Below are 22,229 nucleotides of genomic sequence, written 5' to 3'. Positions count from 1 at the left end.
CGCAGGAGGCATATGGGAAATCTCCATTCCTTTCAGTTTCACTGTGAACCTAAAACTGCTATAAAAATGAAGTCCTTATTTTAGGAGGGGAAGACTTATCCACAGTATGAAGGCTACAGTTTGTTATAAATTGCCCAATTGCCCCAGCTTTGTTTTCCTTTGCTCTTGTAGGTTTCATAGTCTTTCCTGAAACCTGTCCTTCAAGGTCAGATTCCCTCTCCCATTAATCAGTCACTAGCTCTCCGAACAAATATTTGTAGGGGCTGGCCCTGAGCCGACACCTGTACACACTGGCGAATAGCACGGTGGTGATCCTGTCCAGAGCATATAGCGCTTCCCTTTGGGGCCACACTCAGCCGTTCAGGCTCCCACCAAACTCTTCCTCATTTCAATTCCTAAAAATTGTATCAATCTTGTCATGTGTTTCATTGAGTGTATTTGAGGACTTATGTTTTAAGGGTCACTTTTTTTCTTTGAAGAGATCTTTTGTGCCTATTAAAAATATGTATTATTTTTTCAAAAATGTTATCTTCTACCATCTAGAAATGACATACTCTTTTTAGATTTCTTTTGTCTCTGTGTTACATATGATATAATTTTTTTAAAGAAAAATGCTTTTGTTTGTGGGAAGTTACTACATTGGTGTTGAAGCAGGTTGAATCAGTGAGGATCATGGTGGAGAAAACATAATGAAAAATATAATTTAAAAATTCCTCTGGAATATCTTTTCCACTTAGATATTTGAGAAGAAAATACTCCTTTGAACTTTGATTAAATTTGGATCAGGTACTTCCTTTGATCTTACTTAAATATTTCTGTTATAAATGACTTTAATAATGTATTATATTACTTTTCCTATAATCTTTGCCTTTAGTCTGGGATGGTATTAACTCTCTCTAGGTTTTAGAAATCTAGGATTTCCCATGTTGGTAGAAAATATATTAAAAACATCTGTTCTAGTGTTCTGAAGTTATACATTTGAGCTATGAATAGGCTAATAAACAGATTGGTAAAAAAGAACAGAATCAAATTAATGCATGACTTAAAAAGAAAGCCCTTACTGTTGGGGGTGGGGGGAAGCTTCTGCTGGGCAAGTATTTGTTTTAAAACTCAGGGCTGTTTGTACCAAAAGTCTTTTAACAATTTTTCTAGGGCACAACTTGAAAGGTTGTCCTGGGTACCAGCCAAGGAGCTGAGTTTCTGGGGAAATCCAAAGACTCTGGTATGAGGTAGTTTCCTTGTGTAAAATAGGAGGGTGGTAATAGTCAGGGTTTTTGTTGTAATGACCTCAGCTCTTGTTGTGTTATAATTAATTTTTAATTGTAGTTGTGAATAAAGTATTTTGAGAGATGGTATTTAACAAATTATATCCATGATTTTAGTACTATGAAAAGGTTTTATTAGGATATAAGAGGGATGATGTTTTATCTGCCTGTTCTATTAAATTATAGCTTTTAAATGTAATTTCACTTTCAAGAACAGGGGTTATTTTATTTTATTATTATTATTTTTGCCTGGATCCCTTTGGCAATCTGATGAAGCCTATGAGTGGATCTCTTCTCAGAATAACTTTAAAAATTACAGAATAAAATACATAAGATGTAAAGGAAACCAATTGGGATGAAATGAAGTTGTTAAAATAACTTTGAAGTGTGACATAGTATGTTACGTGTGCTTTTTAGTATGCAATGAATAAAAAGAGCTGACGGTAGACTTAGAACTACCCCAATTTTGAAGTAATGGTGAGAGTACACAATGTTTTGAGATGTCCACCACAATTGTGATGTAAAAAAAAAAACAACCATGGTTTTTATGGTGACACAGTCAATGGTATAATTGGTAACACTGTGGTTTGTAGCCTGCATTCATAATGGAGGGAAATTCTGTATTTCACTTGGAGGTTAGTGAAAATATTTTTTTATTTTTGCCCATCCAAGTTGCAGAGCCCCTGAATCAATGCCCCATGGACATTTCTGTGAAGCTGTTGTTTTTCACTTTTCAGTGTAGGTTTGACCCAGATTCCCTGCAAATAGCCAGATGCCTTTATTGATGGGACTTGCCTTGCCACGGGCCTGACAAGCTGACTCTTGCTACAGTTTCCCTCTGGGAGTTTCTCAGAATCACAGCTTGCATCAGGAACTGTTCCAGTTGGATGTAAAACTGAAATTTGGTCAAATTTGAATTCACCTTGGTGCTTATATTTACTTTGTTCTTCCCTTGGAGGTTCTTAGGGTAGTAAAATAGACTAATCTCCCTAGACCTAAATTTGCTTTGTCGATAATCAGGGCAGTGAGGACTACATACGGTTAAGAGCTTCTTTAAGTGAGGCTTGATTGTGCCAAGGTCATTTCTGTGCTTTGGAGATTCTCACTGGATAAAATGGCAGGCCCAACGTTGGAAAATGTGTCCATGAAGAAAAGCACTTGTTTCAACCAATTCAGAATAATGAATGTTTGCTTTTGTTGGGAGATTACCTATAGCTTTGATTCCTCCAAGGGCACTCTGGATGTGCCTAGCCAGTATGTCCTGCTAGAAAGAGACCAAGGAGAGAGAGGTTCTGGGCATTGTAAGAACTGCTCCAGAATTTTTCCGTGGAATGATCCCGGAGTCAGGTTTAGTTCTGGAGTTCTCTAGGCCTCAGGACTAGGCTTATCAAAGTCTAGGACAGCCCAAGACTGCCTCATATGGTTATGGCCCCCTGCTGAGGTCCAAGTCCAGCCTGCACTCTGCTCACCAAGTTGGGTGCCCCTGTGAGGGTCTGCATCAGCTCAGGACAAATGGCCTTTTCTGATTCACAGAAAAGCATTGCCTGCTTTCCCAGCCATAATCTGTGAGCCCGAGAGCCCAGAAAGTTCACTTTTCTAACCTAGACGAGCACCATGTGTACAAGACTAAGCCCTGTGCCGCGTATCTAGGGGACAGAATTGAGCTAATATTTGAGGAGCAAGAGGATTAGAGAAAGGCCAGAGCACTTTTTAATTAGACCCTCAAAATATCATCTCAAGTGCTTAGTCAAATATGAAGCAAAAAGTGATAACACTAATGGGAGTGTCAGTCCATCCTAAATTCATGATACATTGCATATGCACCAGACATTGTTCTAGGTGCTGGGATTTAGGGATAACTGATTCAGGCTCCTTGTCTTCATGAAACCCACAGATTAGCATTCCTGCACAAAATGATGCTTAATACTATAGAACCATTCACTTAGCTTCTAGCATATTGCCAATGGTCCATATTCTCATTAAGATTGCTTAGAATTTTGGGACTTTATAGGTACATATCACAAAGTTTCTACACATAGAAATAAATAGACTAGATTATTGAAGAATATTCTGGGAGGGAAATATCAGTCAATACTAATTCTAAAACTTCAGCTATTAAAGATACATGATATCATTGCAAGAATACACCCATGGATTAAAAAATAATAATAGTTATTTTATCATTGAGATGGGGAGGTACTGGAAATAGAGCCTGTATTTTGTAAGAATCTAATGTGTGACAAAGCAGAAAGTGCAAGATAATAAAAAAACAAAGGATTGTTTATTGAATAACCTGTTAAGATTTGAAAAGTTAAGAGCCATACATCAATGGACACACTAAAAACATACTGAAAACTAAATATAAATAGGCAGAGCACCAAGGACTTTTAGGGCAGTGAAAGCACTGTGCATGACACCGTAATGATGGATACATGTCATTCTATGTGTATATTTTCCCAGACCTGTAGAGCGCACAACACCAGGAGTGGACTGTAATGTGAACTATGGGCGCTGGGCGGTGATGGGGAGGTTCGTCGGCTGCAGTAAACGCACCCTCTGGTATGGGGGGTTGTCGATAGTGGGAGGCTCCGCACGCGTGGCAGCAGGAGCTCCACAGAAGATCTCTGTGTCTTCCTGTCAGTGTTGCTGTGACTGTAAAACTGCTCTAGAAAGATAAAGCCTTCCTGAGGGTGGGAGGTAGGGTGGGTTGGGTGGGAGAAACTGGCAGTGGGAAAATGGAGTTAACCGTATTTGAACATTAATAATAAAATTTTTTAAAGATTTTATTTATTTATCTCAGAGGGGAAGGGAAGGAGAGAGAGAGAAAGAAATATCAATGTATGGTTGCCTCTTGTGCATCCCCTGCTGGGAACCGGGAACTGGCCTGCAACCCAGGCATGAGCCCTGACTGGGAATCGAACCGCGATTGTGTGGTTCACAGGTCCATGCTCAATCCACTGAGCTATACCAGCCAGGGCTAATAATAAATTTTTAATTAAAAACTAAATTTAACAATGAAAAAAAATAAAGCCTTCCTTTAAAAAGATCACTAAATATAAAATATTAAACTATAGGAAAATCAGAGGAAGATAAACTTAAAACTATAGTTATCGGGGTTAAAATGTGAACAAAAAATTGACTTACAAAAAATATACTGTACATAATAAATACACAGTGGCATGTCTGATATCCTCTGGATTGTACATATTGATTAAGACGAGTTACCAGTTTTCCCTTCCATATTGGCAATAAAAACCTGTAATACACAAAACTAGTGATCATTTAGTGAAACAACTATTCTTCTAGACTCACAGTGATGTTTCAAATTGGTATCTCCCTTTAGGAAAGGTTTCTTGTGCTGTATCAAGTACTAAAAAGAGAGAGAAAACTTTTTCCCATTGAAATAAAAATGATTGCTCAATGTTACTTGCAATTAAAATAATCGCACAACTATTCAGACCTGTTGCCTTTCAAGAATACAAGGGGGCACTGTGTATAGTTATGTCTGGACAACAGGTATTCATCAGAATCATTATGGGCAAATTAGGTAAAACAGCCAAAAACGAGACAATTTAAAAATTAATTAAAAGTCTAATGATAGAATACCGAAATACTATATAATATATTCCAGTGATTATGTGTTATTCAGCTACTTATATAGAGAAAATCTGTATGGGCTAGAATACTTTAAACGGGCTGTAAAATCCTATATATTGTTAAAATTAAGTAAAATCAAGCATTTATAAAAAACAGAAGGGAATTTTTTAATTTATAGTATTTTAGAGAGCTATTCATGGTTTGAGTTTTCTATATTACTTAACTTTCCAAATTGCCTATAATGCATCTTCGAGTTTATTACGCAATGTGCTTCACGATCCTTTAGGATGAGAATCATGACAGTTTTTCGACCTGGTCCATCATGTATGGGGATTCTGACACAGAAATGCTACAGGGCAGAGCATGACCAAAGTCACATGCGTCTCCTAGACATGGCTGGACTGAGGGTAAAAATCTATCTTCTCACTTCCCACAAGGGCTGTTGATTGCTTCACTGAGCTGCCTGGAACGTGGCAGTATGTCTCATAGCTTGGCAGTTCATCTTGATTTTTGCATATTTAAAATAATCAGTACTTCATTTCACAAGTCAGATCGTTATAAATTGCTTCTTTTAAAATTTGAAACTTTAACAGACAGTTATCCCTTTCTAGTCTGGCTTGTGGGATTCTAGAGGGAGTCAGTCTGCAATAGTAAGTGGTAAGTTCTTCTGTCCAGCATCAGCGTTTCGTGGTGGCTTTGCACTTGCCAGATATCACTGAAAAAAATAAAATAAAATAAAATTGGAAACTTTGGTAGACAAGCTCATGACTAGGCTTATTGGGTCTTTGGATCTCCTAATTCTGTTTGTTGCTGATATTACATATTTAGGAAGGAAGTAATCTGGATAATACAAAGCAAGACATGTCCTTAACTTCAAAATAATTGACTTTGAAATGTTACCCCTCCTATATGCTCACCCATCCTTATTTCTCAGCACACAGTCCAGGAATCTGACTGGCTGTTGTTGAATTAAAAAGTCCCAGATTCCCACAGATGACTCATTTTTAGGAAAGGTTAACTGTACTTCTGAATAGCTCTCATCTTTAAATTAATTATTCACTGATTGTGTAATCAGGGGTGGTAAGGCTTAGAAGGCACCTTTTTATAGAAAATTTAGACCTCTAACAAGATTCAGCATGTGTGGGGTCCTCAAGCTTTCACTCTGGGCCTCAGGAATTAACTTGCATATCCCTGGAGGCTGCACCTGGCCACAGTGGGGGTTAATTAACGTCTATTAATCAATGGTGCCACCTGGTGGCGAGAAAGTGGATATTGTGGTGCCCATGCGTGCTGCACCAACTTTTTTTCCCAATGGAAATAACCTCAGTAGCATTTGAAGCGTTTTTTATTAGCGAAGTTTTGAAAAATGCATAGTGTGGCTTGGCAGGAGCAGGAATGTCATAGCCTGGCAAATTGAATTGACTGCTCTCTTCATTTTTTAAAAATGAAACTTCCTCTAGGCTACTAGTTTCTAATGGTACGTAGTAAACAGTTCCCTATGACCAATACTGGCGTGTCTGTCTGGTCTCTTTTCCTGGGTTGTAACAGTCACTGGGACAGCTGGTGGTTTCGGTGCCTCTCATCTGACTCAGGGTGATCAACCATGTTCTCATTCTGCAGTTAAGGCACTGAGTGATTCCTATCTTATCTGGGGGCGGGGGTGGGGGGCGAAGGATCATGGTCTTGTTTTCCTTGAAGAGCTGAAAGTTTCACAAGGATTACTGCAACCAGATGCCCTAAAAATATTTTGGAATATTGAATTTTGAATGTTTAATTTTAAGATTATCTTCTTAATTGGCAAGGACAGCAAACCTAACTCTGTTACCTCTTTGATTAATAACATGCTATTGTGTCATCTTAGTGGTGGGTTTTCTCTTCAGCTGATTTGTGTGTTTCCACTCTATTCCTGAAAGTTCAGCCTGGTGGACAGTAGCTGAGCTGAAGTACAAAGGGAGAAAATGCAGCTCAGAAGCTTATCAGGCTCAGCACAGTGATTCTGAGGTCAGGATTTCCTAATACGGACATCTTCCAGTAAGCTCTCTTAGTTCAGAGAAATGTCTCAGTTCTATATTAAAGAACAAGCATCTAAGTAAGACAGAGTAGGAACTTGTCATGAATCTGATACTTAGGTAAATGTTTTCCTTTCCACACTCTTAAGCTACCTAGAGGCTTTAAGGAATATCACTTTTGATAAATGAGGTAGCCTAGACACTGAGAACATTTAAGAAGATCATTAAAATTTCCCCCCAACCCTGTTACCCTCATGGAAAGGTTACATATTTAGACTCATCAAACATGGCTTATATATGGAATGCATTCTGAGTGGAATCAGAGTGTTATTCAGTTAATCTTCACCTCCAGGTAGAGCTAAGTGTAATGTACAATCCATGCATTTTGTTAACTTTTGTGGTTTTCTTATCTGTTTGGTTGGAAGCATGCTCTCTAACTTCTGTGTTCAGATTGCTTTAAGATCTAAATTGCTAGTAATGGTTGCTGCCAAGATAGAACTTGGACCGTGGTGCATGGAAACTTAATGTCGTCATTCACGGTATCTCAGCATGGCTTCCTGCCAGTGCTAGATATTTATGATATGCATGTCTAGACATAGGTTTTTGGATTACCGTCTCAAAGATGCAGAGTTTCAGCTCTCAGGTGTGTGTGTGTGTGTGTGTGTGTGTGTGTGAGATGCATTGAGTTTGAAAAGCTGGCATGGACACTCAGGTGTCCTTTTGTTCCTTTCAGCATGATTTCATAAACCCATGGGATGAGATTACATATTCCAAATACTGTTAATGGACATTGAGTCTAGTAAAATCGCATTCAGTTAACATGCCTTTTCTTTTTTCATTTTCTCAGCTCCCATTGTCATTAGGATTGGTTTCAACCTTTATTGCCGCTTACGTAAACTAAGACACAATTCAGTCTGAAAACAGTCTTTTATCCTAAGCAGCGCCTTTCTTGTCCCTTGTATGTAAAGGCCCTGGCTAAGTGCTATGAGAGACAGAAACATGAGTCAGATGTGAGTCCTGCCCTCAGGGAACTTTGAGTCAAATGAAAACCAAAATGATAGAAGCTTTAAAATGAGTAAGTGGCAGGTAATGTATTATTCAAAGGGAGAGAATTTTTTTTTTTTAAGTGGCGAGATTGATAGGCTAGGAGGAATTTGAGATGAACCTAGAAGAATATGAGGCGAATTTTTATGTACAGAGACAGAAGGATTTAGAAAAAAGGGAACATTAGAGGCAAAAAGTATGGAGCCAGAGAACACTTGGGAAATGTTTAAGGAATTGTGCAGGATCAAACTTGGCTGAGAACAAAGGGCCTATGTTAGGCAATAGCAAGAGAGAAAATCAGAGAGGCAGTAGGGACCATGCGGTGGGGGACTTTAAATTCCAGGGAATGGAACTTGTTTTCATTTGATAGGAAATGGGAAGGCATCCAACATTTCTCAACAGAGGAGAAAGTGTTACCTTGAAATCCTATTACTGTGTTTTGCTGTGTATAATGTGCACTTCCTTGCCCAAATGTTTGAGGGAAAATTAAGCGTGCCCATTATATATGGGTAGTACCTGAAACACCTTGTATCTGTTCTTGTGTTTTGTAATTACTTGTTTTGCATAACTTCTTGTACCATAATATGTTCAAGAATAAATGCTCCTGGCTGGTGTAGCTCAGTGGATTGACCGCAGGCCTGCGGACCTAGTAACTGCTGTTCGATTCCCAGGCAGGGCACATGCCTGGGTTGCAGGCCAGTTCCCAGCAGGAGACCCACGAGAGGCAACCATACGTTGATATTTCTCTCCCTCTCTCTTTCCCTTCGCCTCTAAAGATAAATAAATAAAATCTTTTTAAAAATAAATGCTAAAATTCCTTAATAATACAAAAAACAAGTATCTAAATATAAGTAAATAAATAATTGAATTAAAAGGTAAAGTGAGAGATATTTTTCCCCTGCAAACTTGGGCCAAAAACATGGGTGCGCGTTATACATGGCAAAACACAGTATATTCCTTTGTGTTAAAGATTTACTAACTATAAGCTATGAATCACTACATTACAATAGCTCATTTTCAGACCATCTAGGTCAGGTTTCTTAGCTGTAGCCCTGTTGACATTTTGGGTCAGATAATTCTTTGCTGTAGGGCTGCCCTGTGCATTTGTAGGACGTTTAGGAGCATCCCTGGCCTCCCTTCCCCCACGTTGTGATAATCAGAAATACCTGCAGACATTTCCACGTGACCCCTAGGAAGCACACTCACCCCCGTCTGAGAGTCTGGTGTATTGCAGTTCTCTGGCTCTGGCATTGTTAGACTCTTAGATCGACAAACCCGAGAGGTCCTTAGGCATTCGATCTGTTACTGTTTGGAATTTTGTGCTAGGCAAACATCTGATCCTGAGATTAAGGTAGTTCATGTGTGTTGGAGTAAAAGACCTGAACTATGCATGGAGAGACCTGGGTTTTAGTCCTTACTCTGCCACGAAGAGGTTGTGTAACTTGGGTGAAACCCTGTGTTCAGTAGTTTGATTCCTCATCTCTAAAATGACCTCTAAGTGTGACCTCTAAGGCTCTTTTCAGCTCTGATTCTGCATCCTGATTTTAAACTGATTCTGGGGCTTTATTCTTGCACATTTTAAGAAAGTTAGCACTAACTCAACAGCATGTATATTAACCAACAAGAATGACTGAAGTATTGAATTAAAAAGACAAGTGTTTTTCTCCTTACTGCTTTATTGCACTATTTAGTATCATTTTCTTCATTTCTAGATTATTTGAAAAATCTTTTAGAAGACTCTGAAGATTACAGAGACACTCAAGGTAAGTAAATTTTGTGATCGTATATATTGCAGACGTTTTTATATTATGTTATTTGGACCTAGAAATTAAAAAGGTAATGAAACTTTGTTGTCTTCATACAAAGCCTTTTAAAAAATAATACTATTTTGGACAGATTAAAATAGAACTAATGTGGTACAGTGGAGCTAGATGCAGGTAATAGTGTAGGGACGAGAACAGCCCATGGTCAGTCAGCCATGGGAGCCAGTCTGGTGGACCCCACATGGCGCGGGTCAGGGAGCTTCATCCTCCTGTGCTCAGTCCCCCCTTGCCANGGTAATGAAACTTTGTTGTCTTCATACAAAGCCTTTTAAAAAATAATACTATTTTGGACAGATTAAAATAGAACTAATGTGGTACAGTGGAGCTAGATGCAGGTAATAGTGTAGGGACGAGAACAGCCCATGGTCAGTCAGCCATGGGAGCCAGTCTGGTGGACCCCGCATGGTGCGGGTCAGGGAGCTTCATCCTCCTGTGCTCAGTCCCCCCTTGCCACATGTAAACACACATTCTCTAGATGGCCACTGCTTTCTTTCAAAGCAGGGAGTGAACCAGTTAATCTGCAAGGTCCTTTTAGGCTTTAAAATCATGAGGCCATGAAGTGACCGAACTGAACAAATCCAGGACAGTGGTTAAAACAGGGCATTGTTCTGGGACTGTTCAGGCCTTAGCCTTAGAGGCCTCCACCCCTCATGCCTGGTAGTACTTGAGGGGAATAGTCTATTACAGGACAATGGACTCATTGATGTTCGTGGAATATCTACTGTGTGTGTGTATTTGTTCATGGGATAATCTGTAGTGTGTGTGTTTCTCTTTTACACACACACTCAAGGATTACCTCTGTTCAGGATAGTGGGGTTTTTTTGTTGTTGTTGTTTATCCCCATACTACCTCTTTCAAATGTCATAGGTATATCTCATGTTGGAATATGCAGAAACTCATTAAACAAGTCCATGTGCATCCCATTAATGTTATGAATTTTCATCTTATTCTTGTGTAACCTTTACACTTTCAGATACAAAACTGAACAGGTTTTTAACCCATTTGGTAGAGATTCTTATTAATTCTTTTAATTATTTTACTTCTGTTTCTCTAACATCTATTTGGAAATGTTATCTTTTTAAAGTTTTTTTTTTTTAAGGAAAAGTTTGGAGTAGAGGATATGGTTCTTGTCTTTGGTGAACATATAATCTAGTTGAAGAAGACAGCCTGCCCAGCAGACCAAGAACAAAGCGGATAGCTATAAAGTCAGGATGTGCTGAACGGTACAGAATCACTTGGAAGAGGAGGAAAAGTGTGAGGACTGAAGACACAGAGCTTAGTGTAGAGAGAAGTGGGACTGGAGCGGAGCCGAGGGATAGGCGAGAGCCAGCGTGGGCATTCCAGAGCAGAATCTGTCTCATGAAGATAAAAATTGTAAACAGATATTAGCCAGTAGGACCTCAAGAAAACATCTGTTCCAGGGATTCTGCCTTCAAGGACAGTGAATTATTAACTTTATCCTATAGATAAAACCAGTACAGGGCCAGAGATTAAATAGCTTCTTTAAAGGAAATTGCAGATTTCAGCAAAAGCTTAATTAGAATAAGCAATAAACCGCGAAGTGCTCTGTATTCCCAGAGGCACGGCAGTAGGATGGTGAGCAGTTGTAAATGAGGTTGCCCGCGGGTGAGAGAAAATGGGACAGACACACCTTTGGAGAGTAGGCGGGGGAGTTAAAGCGACAGGGTCGCCAGGGTGTCTAAAATGGATGACATGGGGGAGCAGAATTACAGAATGGATGGGAGAATGCCGCTTGGAATTCAGGTGCCCACACAGCAGCAGCTTGGTCATGGCCTCCAAAAGCTTCTCGCCCTGCCATTTAGAGTGCAAGCAGGCCAAGAAGCAGATACGTGCTGGGTCATCTCTTGAATATCTGTCGTGATGAGTGCCAGGTGCAGGGCATTCTGATATATGATCAGGTCTATGTAAGGACGTACTGCTTGCCTTCAATAATGGTGAGAATAATACATTTGTATTTAAAGAATATAGAAACCTCCAAAATTGGTACTAGAAAGAGAATCTCTTGGTAAGCTATAGTTGCTAGACGAAAACCCTTAATTCTTTTCTAGAAGTTGATCTTTTGTTTTTTAAAGATTTATTTTTGCATTAATTTGTAGAGAGAAGGGAAGGTGAGGGAGAAAGACAGGGAGAGAAACATGCATGTGAGAGAGAAACATCTACTGGTTGCTTCTCCCACGCACCCCGACCAGGGACAGAACCTGCCACCTAGACACGTGCCCTGACTGGGAATCCAACCAGCGACCTTTCAGTTTGCAGGACAGCACCCAATCGACTGAGGCACACCAGTCAGGACTTGAATTTTTTTAATCATCGTTTTGTTCATGATTGCTGTCACTGCCACCCCGGCGTCGGGAGGGCATGTCCCCTCTCTAGCGCTACCAGTTTTTCTCAGCGGGAGTGCTCCTGCCACACCGCTCGGTGTAACCTTTGTGTAGGTTTCCAGTTAGCATTGCAGCATGTTTGGCCCCCTTAGCTCCTACCCACTAAAGGCCAGAGGACCTTTCCAGTCCTGCGACAGCCAAAAATTGTCTTTGCACATGTCTAGATGTCCCTTGGGGAACACCACTGTCTCGGGTTGAGGACAACTGTAGCCCAAAAGGAGACAAAGTTCAGACTTTTTTTTTATAGCTAGTTACAAAGATGATAAGAGTGGAGCATTCAAAAACACGCTGCTGAAGACAAGGGTTTAATAAAAAGAATAAAATACAGATGAAGCTAAATAACCCTGCTTACAAAATAATGCCTGTGATTCCCCAGGGCCTAATATGCTTCCATGTGACATTTCTTCCCTCTGGGGATCAGACTGAGAGAAGGCAGCTGAGCCCCGACCCTCTTACACAGTTCTTTCTCATGTTGGGTTGGCCACAATTTTCATTGTTTTTTTCCCCCCTGTAAGATGGCTTTCGTACCATTTAGTTGTCTCTAACTTTATTTGAAACAATTCTGTTAGATTGTACTGTGAGAGCTGTCATATCAGCAGCGTGCATTTAAAAAAAACTGACCAAAATTGGTGAATTTTTGTGTAGTCATTTTAATATTGAAGGTGGAAGAAAATAACACTTTCCGCATATTATGCTTTATTATTTAAAGAATGGTAAAAACAAAACTGAAGCGCAAAAGAATATTTGTGCAGTGTGTGGAGGAGGTGCTGGGACTGATCAAACATGTCACAGGTGCTTTGCGAAGTTTCATTTCTCACTGGACGATGCTCTACATTCGAGTAGACCAGTTGAAGGTGATAGTGAACAAATTGAGACACTGATTGTGAACAATCAACATTATATCACATGGGAGACAGCTGACATACTCAAAATATCCAAACCAATCAAGTTTTTGGTGAAAATGAAAAATGTGGTTTTTACAGAAAAAAAAACATGTGAACTTTTTGGCCAACCCAGTAGTTCTGGTTCCTTCTCTCCCCACAACAGTTTACGTTGGAATGGTCCTTAGCCTCCAGGTGAAATCCTATCCTGTAAACTTCAGCAGGATAATCAAATCTCAGTACAGAACAATCCTGACATTCTTACATTGATACACATTATCTGTAGTGTCTCTTTAGACTTTCTCTGGCTCTTTTTTTTTTTTTTGGTAAGACTGTATTTTGCCTGTTTCATGCCCTCATTGTACCTCATCATCCATATTTTTCTCACAGTTAACCTGGATCCTCCCATGGTCGGTTGCTGTGAACTAGCAACCTTGTCACTTGAAATTGCTTGATGTTGCAATTTATTGGTAATGACCAAATGCCCCTCTCTTCCTACATATTTTAGATGCCCTTGCAGTTGTTATAGAGGTAGCCAACCATGCCAATGACACCATGAAGCAAGGGGTAAGTAACTAAGTTCAGTGGCTGGTGTACTATTGAACCTGGGAGTCAGGGCCTTTATATGCTCTGCATTCTCTTTCCGTAGGACAACTTCCAAAAACTTATGCAAATTCAGTACAGTTTAAACGGACACCATGAAATAGTGCAGCCTGGGCGGGTAAGTGTTTCAGACTGCCTTTTGCAAATTTCATACAATGATTTTTGGCACAGTTTGTAACTGTTTTTCATTTAAGTTGTACAAATAGGGTATTTGTTATTGTTACTCTTTGTTTACCCAGTCTGAATCAACTAAGTTTATTCTCTCTATTCAAAACATTCATGATGTAAGTCACCATGACAAGAAGTCGGATTTAATTAGGAGAATGGCAGGGGTCCCTACAGAATATCTGATTAGATAGGATCGTATTATTGTATAACGCTGGTCTACCTTACACAACTTAAAAGACAATTTCAGTAAAATCCGTTATGTAAGAGAAGATTATGAGGGGAAGGAGAAAATTGGTGTTTTGATGCCCCTAATAGAGCACAAAAAGGGCCCAGGGAATGAATGGAGGAAAACTACAAAATTCAATGGTCAGGGTGTTGGCTGTGCCCCAGGGTAAAGCACATGCTGAGTCAAATACGTTGCAGACCCCAGAGTACCCCTGGGGCCAGTATTGGATTTATGAACCGGCAGCCTGGTCCAATTCCCACATGACTTACAGGGTCTAGAAAGAAACATGACTTTAAAAAGTCACAAGGAAACTATGTCCGCCCAGCCCCCAAAGGAGAAAAAAAAAAAAAACAGGAGGAAGGAAGTTGAAAAGGAAAATCTATGTGTGGTGTTGTGCTGTGACGGTAGGACTGAATGGGTGTCTGTTTGGATGAATCAGGTTTTTCTCAAAGAAGGAACTCTGATGAAGCTGTCGAGGAAGGACATGCAGCCCCGAGTGTTTTTCCTGGTAAGTGGCTGTGTGTGTTTCTGACGAGCCCCGGGCAGGCGTAGCGGCTTCATAAAAGGTGACGTTTGCACATTCAAATAGCAGTTTTAGTGGGATTTTTGATGGACTGCATTGCTTGTTTGCATTTCAAGTATAGGAAACAAAGATTCATAACCAGAAAAGATTTTTTTTTCTTTTTGAATTTAGTGTATTTCATGTTTAACTTGTTAAAAAAAAGAAATCAATTATTTATTTAGGCAGATTTTAATGCCTTAGTGGGATTTAGAATTCAGAAGCCATTAAATTTGTCTACAACACTTGGAAAGAAAGCACATTTTCAAAGAAATGCCCTTTGTATAATGAAACATTCTGGGTGGTTCTTGTGTCTATAAGCAGAATATAAGTATTTATTCAGAGAGCTTTTAATACAGAAGTAATATTTTTCTTTTATTCTTGTGCCTTATAACGTTGTAGCTGAAATTTGTTGCTTTACTTCATCCTGTGAAATGTTTCTACTTCCAGTTTAACGATGCCCTCTTGTATACAACACCATTGCAGTCTGGGATGTATAAACTGAACAACATGCTCTCATTGGCTGGAATGAAGGTCTGTGCATCTGTTAGATTTTGTTTAACCTACATATATTTAGGAAGAAAAGCCCTAAGATAATCATCTTTAACTTTCTCTTCATGTATTACTGTTCCTATGTTCATTTCTTCACTCATCATCATTTGTTCATTCATACATTAGTTTAGTTGTAGTAAGGTATTTATTGAGAACTACTATAAATAACATGGCAGTAGGTGTGGTGGGGAATACGAAGATAAAAGGAAGCAAGATTCCTTTTGTCTCCTTCCCACGATTGTCTCCCCAGGGCCTTAGCAACTAGTAGGGAAGATAATACACCATGCATAAACACTTAGTAATAAATATCACTGAAAGGCACAGTTGAAGTTTTTGTGTGGGGGTTCAGAAAACAAAGGACGTGCATTTTTGGTGGGACATGGTGGAGGGATTGGCGGCAACTAGGAAAGAAGGAGAATTGAGGAAGTCTATTTGGAGGAAGAGCCAAGAGTAGGTCACATTTGGCCATGCTCAGATGTGGCAAAAGGCACTTCCCATAGAAGGAATAATGAGCAAAGGCCTGAAGGTGGGAAAGTGAGGCCTGTGTGTATGTAGGTATTTAAATTCATCTGTAGCAGAGAGTAGATGAGGGAGGGCAGTGGTGGATCAAGTTGGAAAGGAGGGTTGGTGGTGGATGTCAGCAGCTGGGGCACTGGGCAGCTTCAGCTACACTTCAGAAATGAGATTTTTCAGTAGCATGAGTTTGCTCAAATAGTTTTGCCTTCTTCCAGGTCAAAAAACCCACCCAAGAAGCGTATCAGAACGAACTAAAGATTGAGAGTGTAGAACGTTCCTTCATTCTCTCAGCCAGGTAAATTTAAAAACTATGTATAGATGAGCATTGGCCAGTATTGATAGGGTCAGTCATCTCCAGCATGTTTTGTTACTTTTGGGTTAACAATTAGACTTCACTTTTTTTCCTTCTTTTCTTTCTGAATACCATGCAGTTCTCTCTTGGTTTACCATGTAGATAAAATATCTGAGAGCTAATGCTGTCATGAGCTAGAAGCACAAAGGTAAAATGTTCCCTTGAATAGAATAATAATGCTGAAAAACGCTTTGCTGAACATTTTTTTAAGTGAGTATTTCCAACCTTTTTACAGCATTGAAAAGACTCAAATCTGTGAGGTTAGGTGTCATCTCATTAAAAATGAAGAAGATTCAGTTACAGAAAAACTGAGTTTCCTGTCTTACGGATATGTAGGTGGCAAAGTCAGGATACAACACAAGTTTTTTGCTTTAAAATCTTGTTAATATACCACATTGCCTTAAACTAGAACTTTCAGTGACTTACATCTGTAAATCAAGCTATAATACTTTAATGGAAATGAAGTCCTAAGGAAAACCCTGAAGCTGCATGAGTCATAAACATATGTTGTGGAGTTATTGGCCAAGCGGCAGAAGTGGTGCAGGCAGGGTTTGACGAGTGAAGGGACAGAGGACAGCCGTAGCCTGCTCTCCTGCTGGGTCATGGCAGTGAGTCTGTGGCAGCTCTCAGACCAAGCTCTCGATGTCACAAAAAATGGTAGCAAATCCTGTTGTAGCATTTACTTTGTGCCAGGGACTATCCTGAGCCCTTTCTGTGTATCAATTTATGAAATCTTCTCAATGACCTTCCAAGGTAAGTGATCACTATTACACCCGTTTAATGGCGAGAAAAGCCACCCAGAGATAAAGTTACCTGGGTGAGGATTTGGACCCAGGCAGTCTGCTTACGGCTGTGTCCAAACTGCTAAAACCAACTAGAGTCTTAGTAGCAGCTAGAGCAGTGACTGGAACCATTTATTTCTCTGCATCAGGCGTGGTGCTGAACGTTTTATGTTTATTTTCTAAATTCTATGATAAGTAGTGGAATAGGTGTTGTCTTGACCTTCCATATAAGAAAAATGGAGGCTAAAAAACATGTCCAATTTACTCAACTAGTAAGCAGTGAGCTGAAATTTGAACCCAGGTATATCGGACACTAGATGGATGCTTTTAACCATAATAAGTTTGCCAGTGTCCGTGCATGTCAAGGACTCAGACCAAAATCAGAGGCCCACAAGAGCAGCTCGCTCCCTGGTCATGTCACTGTTCTCAGGTGGAATGGCCACTGCTGCCTGGCACCAGGTCTCAGGGCGACAGAAGAAAATACCTGTTGTCGGGGCTTGTCAAACACTCCCCAGCTCCCAGCCAGAGCGATCATCTTCTTTCTTCCTTCTGAGTTTGAACGAAAGTGCAAAGGACATCAGGTCCGTGTACATCTGGCCCTTTGCAAATACTTATGGTTCTTAAAAATTAGGAAAGTTATTTTCAAAGATCCGAAGAGGAAATGCCTATAGGAAGGTCAAGTTTTTAATTGCATTTAAGTTTCCTAACTAAAAATGTGCTTTGTTAAAAACAAAATTCTATTTTATTAAAAATTAAACACTTCAGGAAATGATGGTAAATCTTTCTTAGGTTTCTAATCAGGGAGATATCTGGATGTCCACATTTTCCCAGATAGATCTCCTAGACTTTAGGATAGTCATTGGGATTTTTAAGTGTGAGGGGAAACCATCTGAGGGTTTTAAGCTAAGAACTGATCTGGTTTAATTTATATTTTTAAAAGAGCACACTGGTTGCTTTGTAGAAGATAGACTCCTGGAGACTAGAATGGAGGTTGGGAGGCCAGGTGAGAGGTTGCAGGTGATGGTCTCTTCAACTGAAGTGGTAAGAAGTGGTCAGGCTCAGGCGCAGCCAGTAGGATTGCTGATGGATCGAATGTGGAACATGCAGGAGAAATGATGAAACTAGAAAGTTCTTGATAAAGGAAAAACAAATCTGCAAGGGAAGATTAGGGTGACGTGGGGGAAGGAAACCAATATATACTGGATGCCATGCTCACCTTCTGAATCCCCCCAACCACAATGAGGCAAGTGCTGGATAACATGGGAAAAGGGCCTCGTTTGATCTGGTTCTTGTCTGCCTCACCAGCCTGATCTCCACTCATTCTTCCTGTACTCACCCCTGCATAACCCTGGCACATTCCACCAGCGTGGATCCACTTAGGATTTGCTTATGATTCTCTGTGCACACCAGCCTACTTCACATCCTTCTGCCTTTCTTGTGCAGGTGGCTACCTCCTCCTAGAATTCATCACTTTGACCTCTGCCCTGGGCCAGGCATTTGGGGTACAGTGGAGAATTAAAGGGGCCTTTCTTTCCCCAAGCTTATAGTTCATTAGGGAAGACATACACTTACCACGTATTAACACAATCAGTTATTATTGTGGTTTAAGTAATACACAGGAAAACTACCAGTAGATATGAGGCTGCAGAACAAGGGCCTTGAACTAGATTTGGTGGACAGTGGGTAGTCCGGTGTAGCTTCCCTAAAGACCCCTGGGTCTATTTGATTTTGAAGGATAAATAGGAGTTGTGTGGGTGGGCAAAGAGGAAAGGAAGAGGCTTCCTAATGAGGAGCAGTGTGTATGAAGGTAGAAAGGAAGATGGCATATTCAAAGAACTGAAAGGCCAGTGTGGCAGGAACATAGAAAATGAGAGGGGAAGTGACCCAAGATAAACCTGGAGGGACAGAGAGAGATTTCATGGAACCATCTTGTGGATTTTGGCCTTTAGCCTAAAAGCCACAGGAAACCACTGAAAGGTTTATGCAAGGGAATGATGTGATCAGACTGGCGTTTTAAAAAGAGTGTCTGGTTGCTGTGTGGAAAATGGTTTGGGGGGGGAACTAAAGGCAATGGCTAACCGGACATAGAGGACGGGAGAGAGGCACTGAGAGCGAGCCGCAGTGTGTCCAGTGTATTGGGTTGTGGTGCCATTCGCCGTAATAGGGAACACTCAGAGAGGAGCAGCTCTAGGGGAGAGATCAGTGAGTGGGAGGTGCCTATGTGTCATCAAAGTGGGGCCATCACAGAGACAGTTTATGTGAGGATCTGAATGCCAGAAGGAAGCCGGGCTGGAGGCCTATGCCTGGGAATCATCAGCTTAGAGGCGAGAACCAAACCTAGGACACTGAACGAGGGTGCACAGAGAAACTAAAGTTCCCCGTCAGACTCCTGTAATTCTTCCAATCCTGTCCTCGTCATCGCCGCTGCAGAGCCTTCCCTGCCACCTACAGGAGTCAGGTGACTACCTCTGTGTTACTTGTCCACCTTACAGTTACTGTATCGTGTGGTGATTATTTATGTGTCTCACCTCAGTTACATGCAAGCCCTTACAAATGAGGTGTATTTTGTGGGTCTAGTTTGTGGCTTAGTAGCTGGATCTTAGTAGGCTTCCGGTAAACGCTACTCAAATGAATTGAAGCAGTGTGGCCTTTTGACCTCAGAGCGGCAGGTACAGTTAACACAAGTAGTAAGTGTAACAAGGTATAACAAGGTCTGACACACCAGAAGTCCCTCTATTGGAGTGTTTTTCCCCTTGGAAATTCATCCCAATCGATGGGAAAATTATGCTTGTGAAATATACATTTGCTTGATGGTAATATGCACACTCCATAAAGAAGAGAATATTTGGTTTAACTTTTTTTGATCCAAGGAAGATCCTGATTCTTCTGCTAACCATGTTACAAAAGGAGAGCTAGAATGTCTTTACGTGATGCTGTGGCAAACGTGTGTGGTCTGCGAGATACGTGTTTTCGAGAGCCGATAAACATTGTTTTGGCAGAAACCCACAGCAGAGAGAGCCAGGATGATTAAATGAGAGAGCAGCATATGTGACACGATTTGCACAGTCAAATCACGTTCCATATGCTCTCAGGGCTCCAGAAAAGTCAGACGGCAGTTCCCAGATTAGCCATCTGCCTCTCTGTTGCTGTTACCTCTTTCCAGTGAAAAAGTGGGGAGGAAGAAAAGGAAAGAGGAATGGCAATATTTTATGAATGTTTGCTTGGAGGTCGGAGCATGTGCTTTTAGAGTGCAGTTCTTCAGAGAACATGAGCAGAGGCCAGAGGTGACACTGGTGAAGGGTTCGACCTTTAGCCACATGTGGGTCTGATACCTACATGTAGTGTAGCCCATTGTCTAACGCACGTCATCTAACGTTTCGAATCCTCAATTCCCTTGTCTGCAAATGGCGATGGTGGATGGTGATGTGGGGGTCGGGGTGTGTGTAAAACCCGGTGTATACCCCATGGAGTAGCTCTGAGGAAGAGGTATGATGGCATTTGCAGGGCATTTGACACGGATGACTGACATGTAGTCACTGTTAAAGAAGTGTCAGCCAGTTGTGACAGTAATGGTCGAATAGCAGAGGTAGTAGCTGAGGCGGTTTGGTTTGGTTTGCAGAGATGGGGGCTGTTTCTGTTTTGTTTTGTTATTGGCATATAATAAAAATTTGACAAACATACTAGTTTAAAATTTCTATTTGTAAACTGGATTTCTATCTTTTAACACCCATATAAATGCAAATTTCAAGTGGCACTTAACCATATCTTGCCATGTATAATGCACACTTTTTTGCTCAAATTTTTGAGTGAAAAATAAGGACGCACATTTATACATGGGTGGTACTAATTCCATATTTTTTTAAAAATATTATTTATTTATTTATCTTTACAGGGGAAGGGAAGGAGAGAAGGAGAGAAATATCAATGTATGGTTGCCTCTCATGAGTCCCCTGCTGGGAACTGGCCTGCAACCCAGCATGTGCCCTGACTGGGAATCGAACCACGATCATGTGGTTCGCAGGCCCGCACTCAATCCACTGAGTTACACCAGCCAGGGCCACTAATTCCGTATTTATATAACTGTTTTTAATTATTTTATTTATGCTTATGCATTAAAAGTGTAACTGTAGAAAGCAATAGTGATATCTGTATGCAAAATAATACCCTTTATAATGCAAAAACAAGTATCTAAATATAAACAAATAACACATTGAATTAAAAAATTAAAACAAAAGGTTTTTTTCCTGAAATTTGGGCAGAAAACATGGGTGTGCATTCTACATGGGAGCACATTCTACATGGGAAAATACAGTAAGTTAAGAATGATTACTGTGGGGAACAATGAGCTGTTTCTTAGTATCTAGTATCTCCTTGATCTGCTCTGAGGTCATTGAAATGCAACAAAATATGCTTATTTATACCCTTATTTTGATAGAATTTTTCATTAAAAAAATATCATTTGAGAGTTAAAAAGCCACAACCATATATTCAATTTTCAGTATCTTACTCAGTGTGACACATAACTTCCTTCTATTTTTTTAATATAAAGTTTTATTAATAAAATATTTTAGAGTAAAAGTTCAAGTGTACTTGAAGTTAGAATGAATAATATAATAAAACCATGTATTTGTCACCCAGACTGAAAAATTATGAAGAAGATTATGCCACCAGTTTTCCTATTTTCTGAAGTATTTTAAAACAAATTGCAGATGGCAGGTCATTTCACTCCTACATCCCTTACTGTGCCTCTCAACGAAAAACACACATTGTCTTACACAGTCACATTCCCGTTATTATGATGGATTTTATTTTATGATAGAGTTCTAAATTTATTTTAAATTATCTTTGTCTCTGCAAACACACACCTTAACATGTGACTCTCCATCCTGGGGATGCAAAACACAGTGTGCTGATACCAGAGATAATCTGAAATGACCCAAATTTTGGCGGGAGGAGGTGCACAAAAGCACCACAGGAATGCTTTTGTCTGAGTGGGCTTTCCCCGTTTGGGGCTCATTTCCTCTAGATTTGAATCATAGCTCCTGACGAACTGAGGGTAGGGACAGAAAATGTGACAAGTTGGTTACAGGTAGAGGCGCCCTAACAACTATAGGCTATTTCCCCTAGTAACCACTCCTTAAACATCTGTTTATGGTACCAAAATATGTTTCCTTAATCCACTGCCCTTTCTAGAAAATTTTAGTAGTAGTTACTGATCTAAACATATTGAATATTTAGTATTCAATGTTATAAATTTGAGTTTGAAACTTGAGTCTTTGAAATATTTTTAAATTAGTATTATATCTGAGGAAACTCCTTGATTATATAAATAATCATAATTATTAAATGTGTAAATAGCTTGTAAAACCAAACAAAAATACCTCCAAAGTTAGGAGACCTCAAAAGCCACTCGGCGTAAAACAGTACTTTTGGAAAGGAAGAAAGCATTG

General features: G+C 40.1%; 1 protein-coding gene and 1 non-coding gene across 3 annotated transcripts in view; both read left to right on the top strand.

Annotated features, from left to right (window-relative positions):
- Nucleotides 1-22,229, top strand: part of FGD6 (FYVE, RhoGEF and PH domain containing 6) — a 114,074-nt gene that overhangs the window by 81,525 nt on the left and 10,320 nt on the right. For both annotated transcript variants that reach the window (XM_037068304.1, XM_037068303.1), the window contains exons 9-14: nt 9,628-9,678; nt 13,530-13,588; nt 13,671-13,742; nt 14,458-14,526; nt 15,028-15,111; nt 15,861-15,940. In XM_037068304.1, the coding sequence (XP_036924199.1) occupies nt 9,628-9,678; nt 13,530-13,588; nt 13,671-13,742; nt 14,458-14,526; nt 15,028-15,111; nt 15,861-15,940 (415 nt within the window). The remainder of the gene's footprint in view (nt 1-9,627; nt 9,679-13,529; nt 13,589-13,670; nt 13,743-14,457; nt 14,527-15,027; nt 15,112-15,860; nt 15,941-22,229) is intronic.
- On the top strand, nt 5,450-5,577 carry LOC119002584 (small nucleolar RNA SNORA56). Its single transcript, XR_005069777.1, has one exon. It is a non-coding gene; the product is annotated as a small nucleolar RNA SNORA56 (small nucleolar RNA).

The sequence above is a fragment of the Sturnira hondurensis genome, unplaced genomic scaffold, assembly GCF_014824575.4.
Source record: "Sturnira hondurensis isolate 20B ecotype Veracruz unplaced genomic scaffold, ASM1482457v3 Scaffold0017436, whole genome shotgun sequence".
NCBI lineage: Eukaryota > Metazoa > Chordata > Mammalia > Chiroptera > Phyllostomidae > Sturnira > Sturnira hondurensis.
The sequence above is the reverse complement of the archived record's forward strand: the minus strand, read 5'-3'. Positions and strand labels throughout refer to the sequence as shown.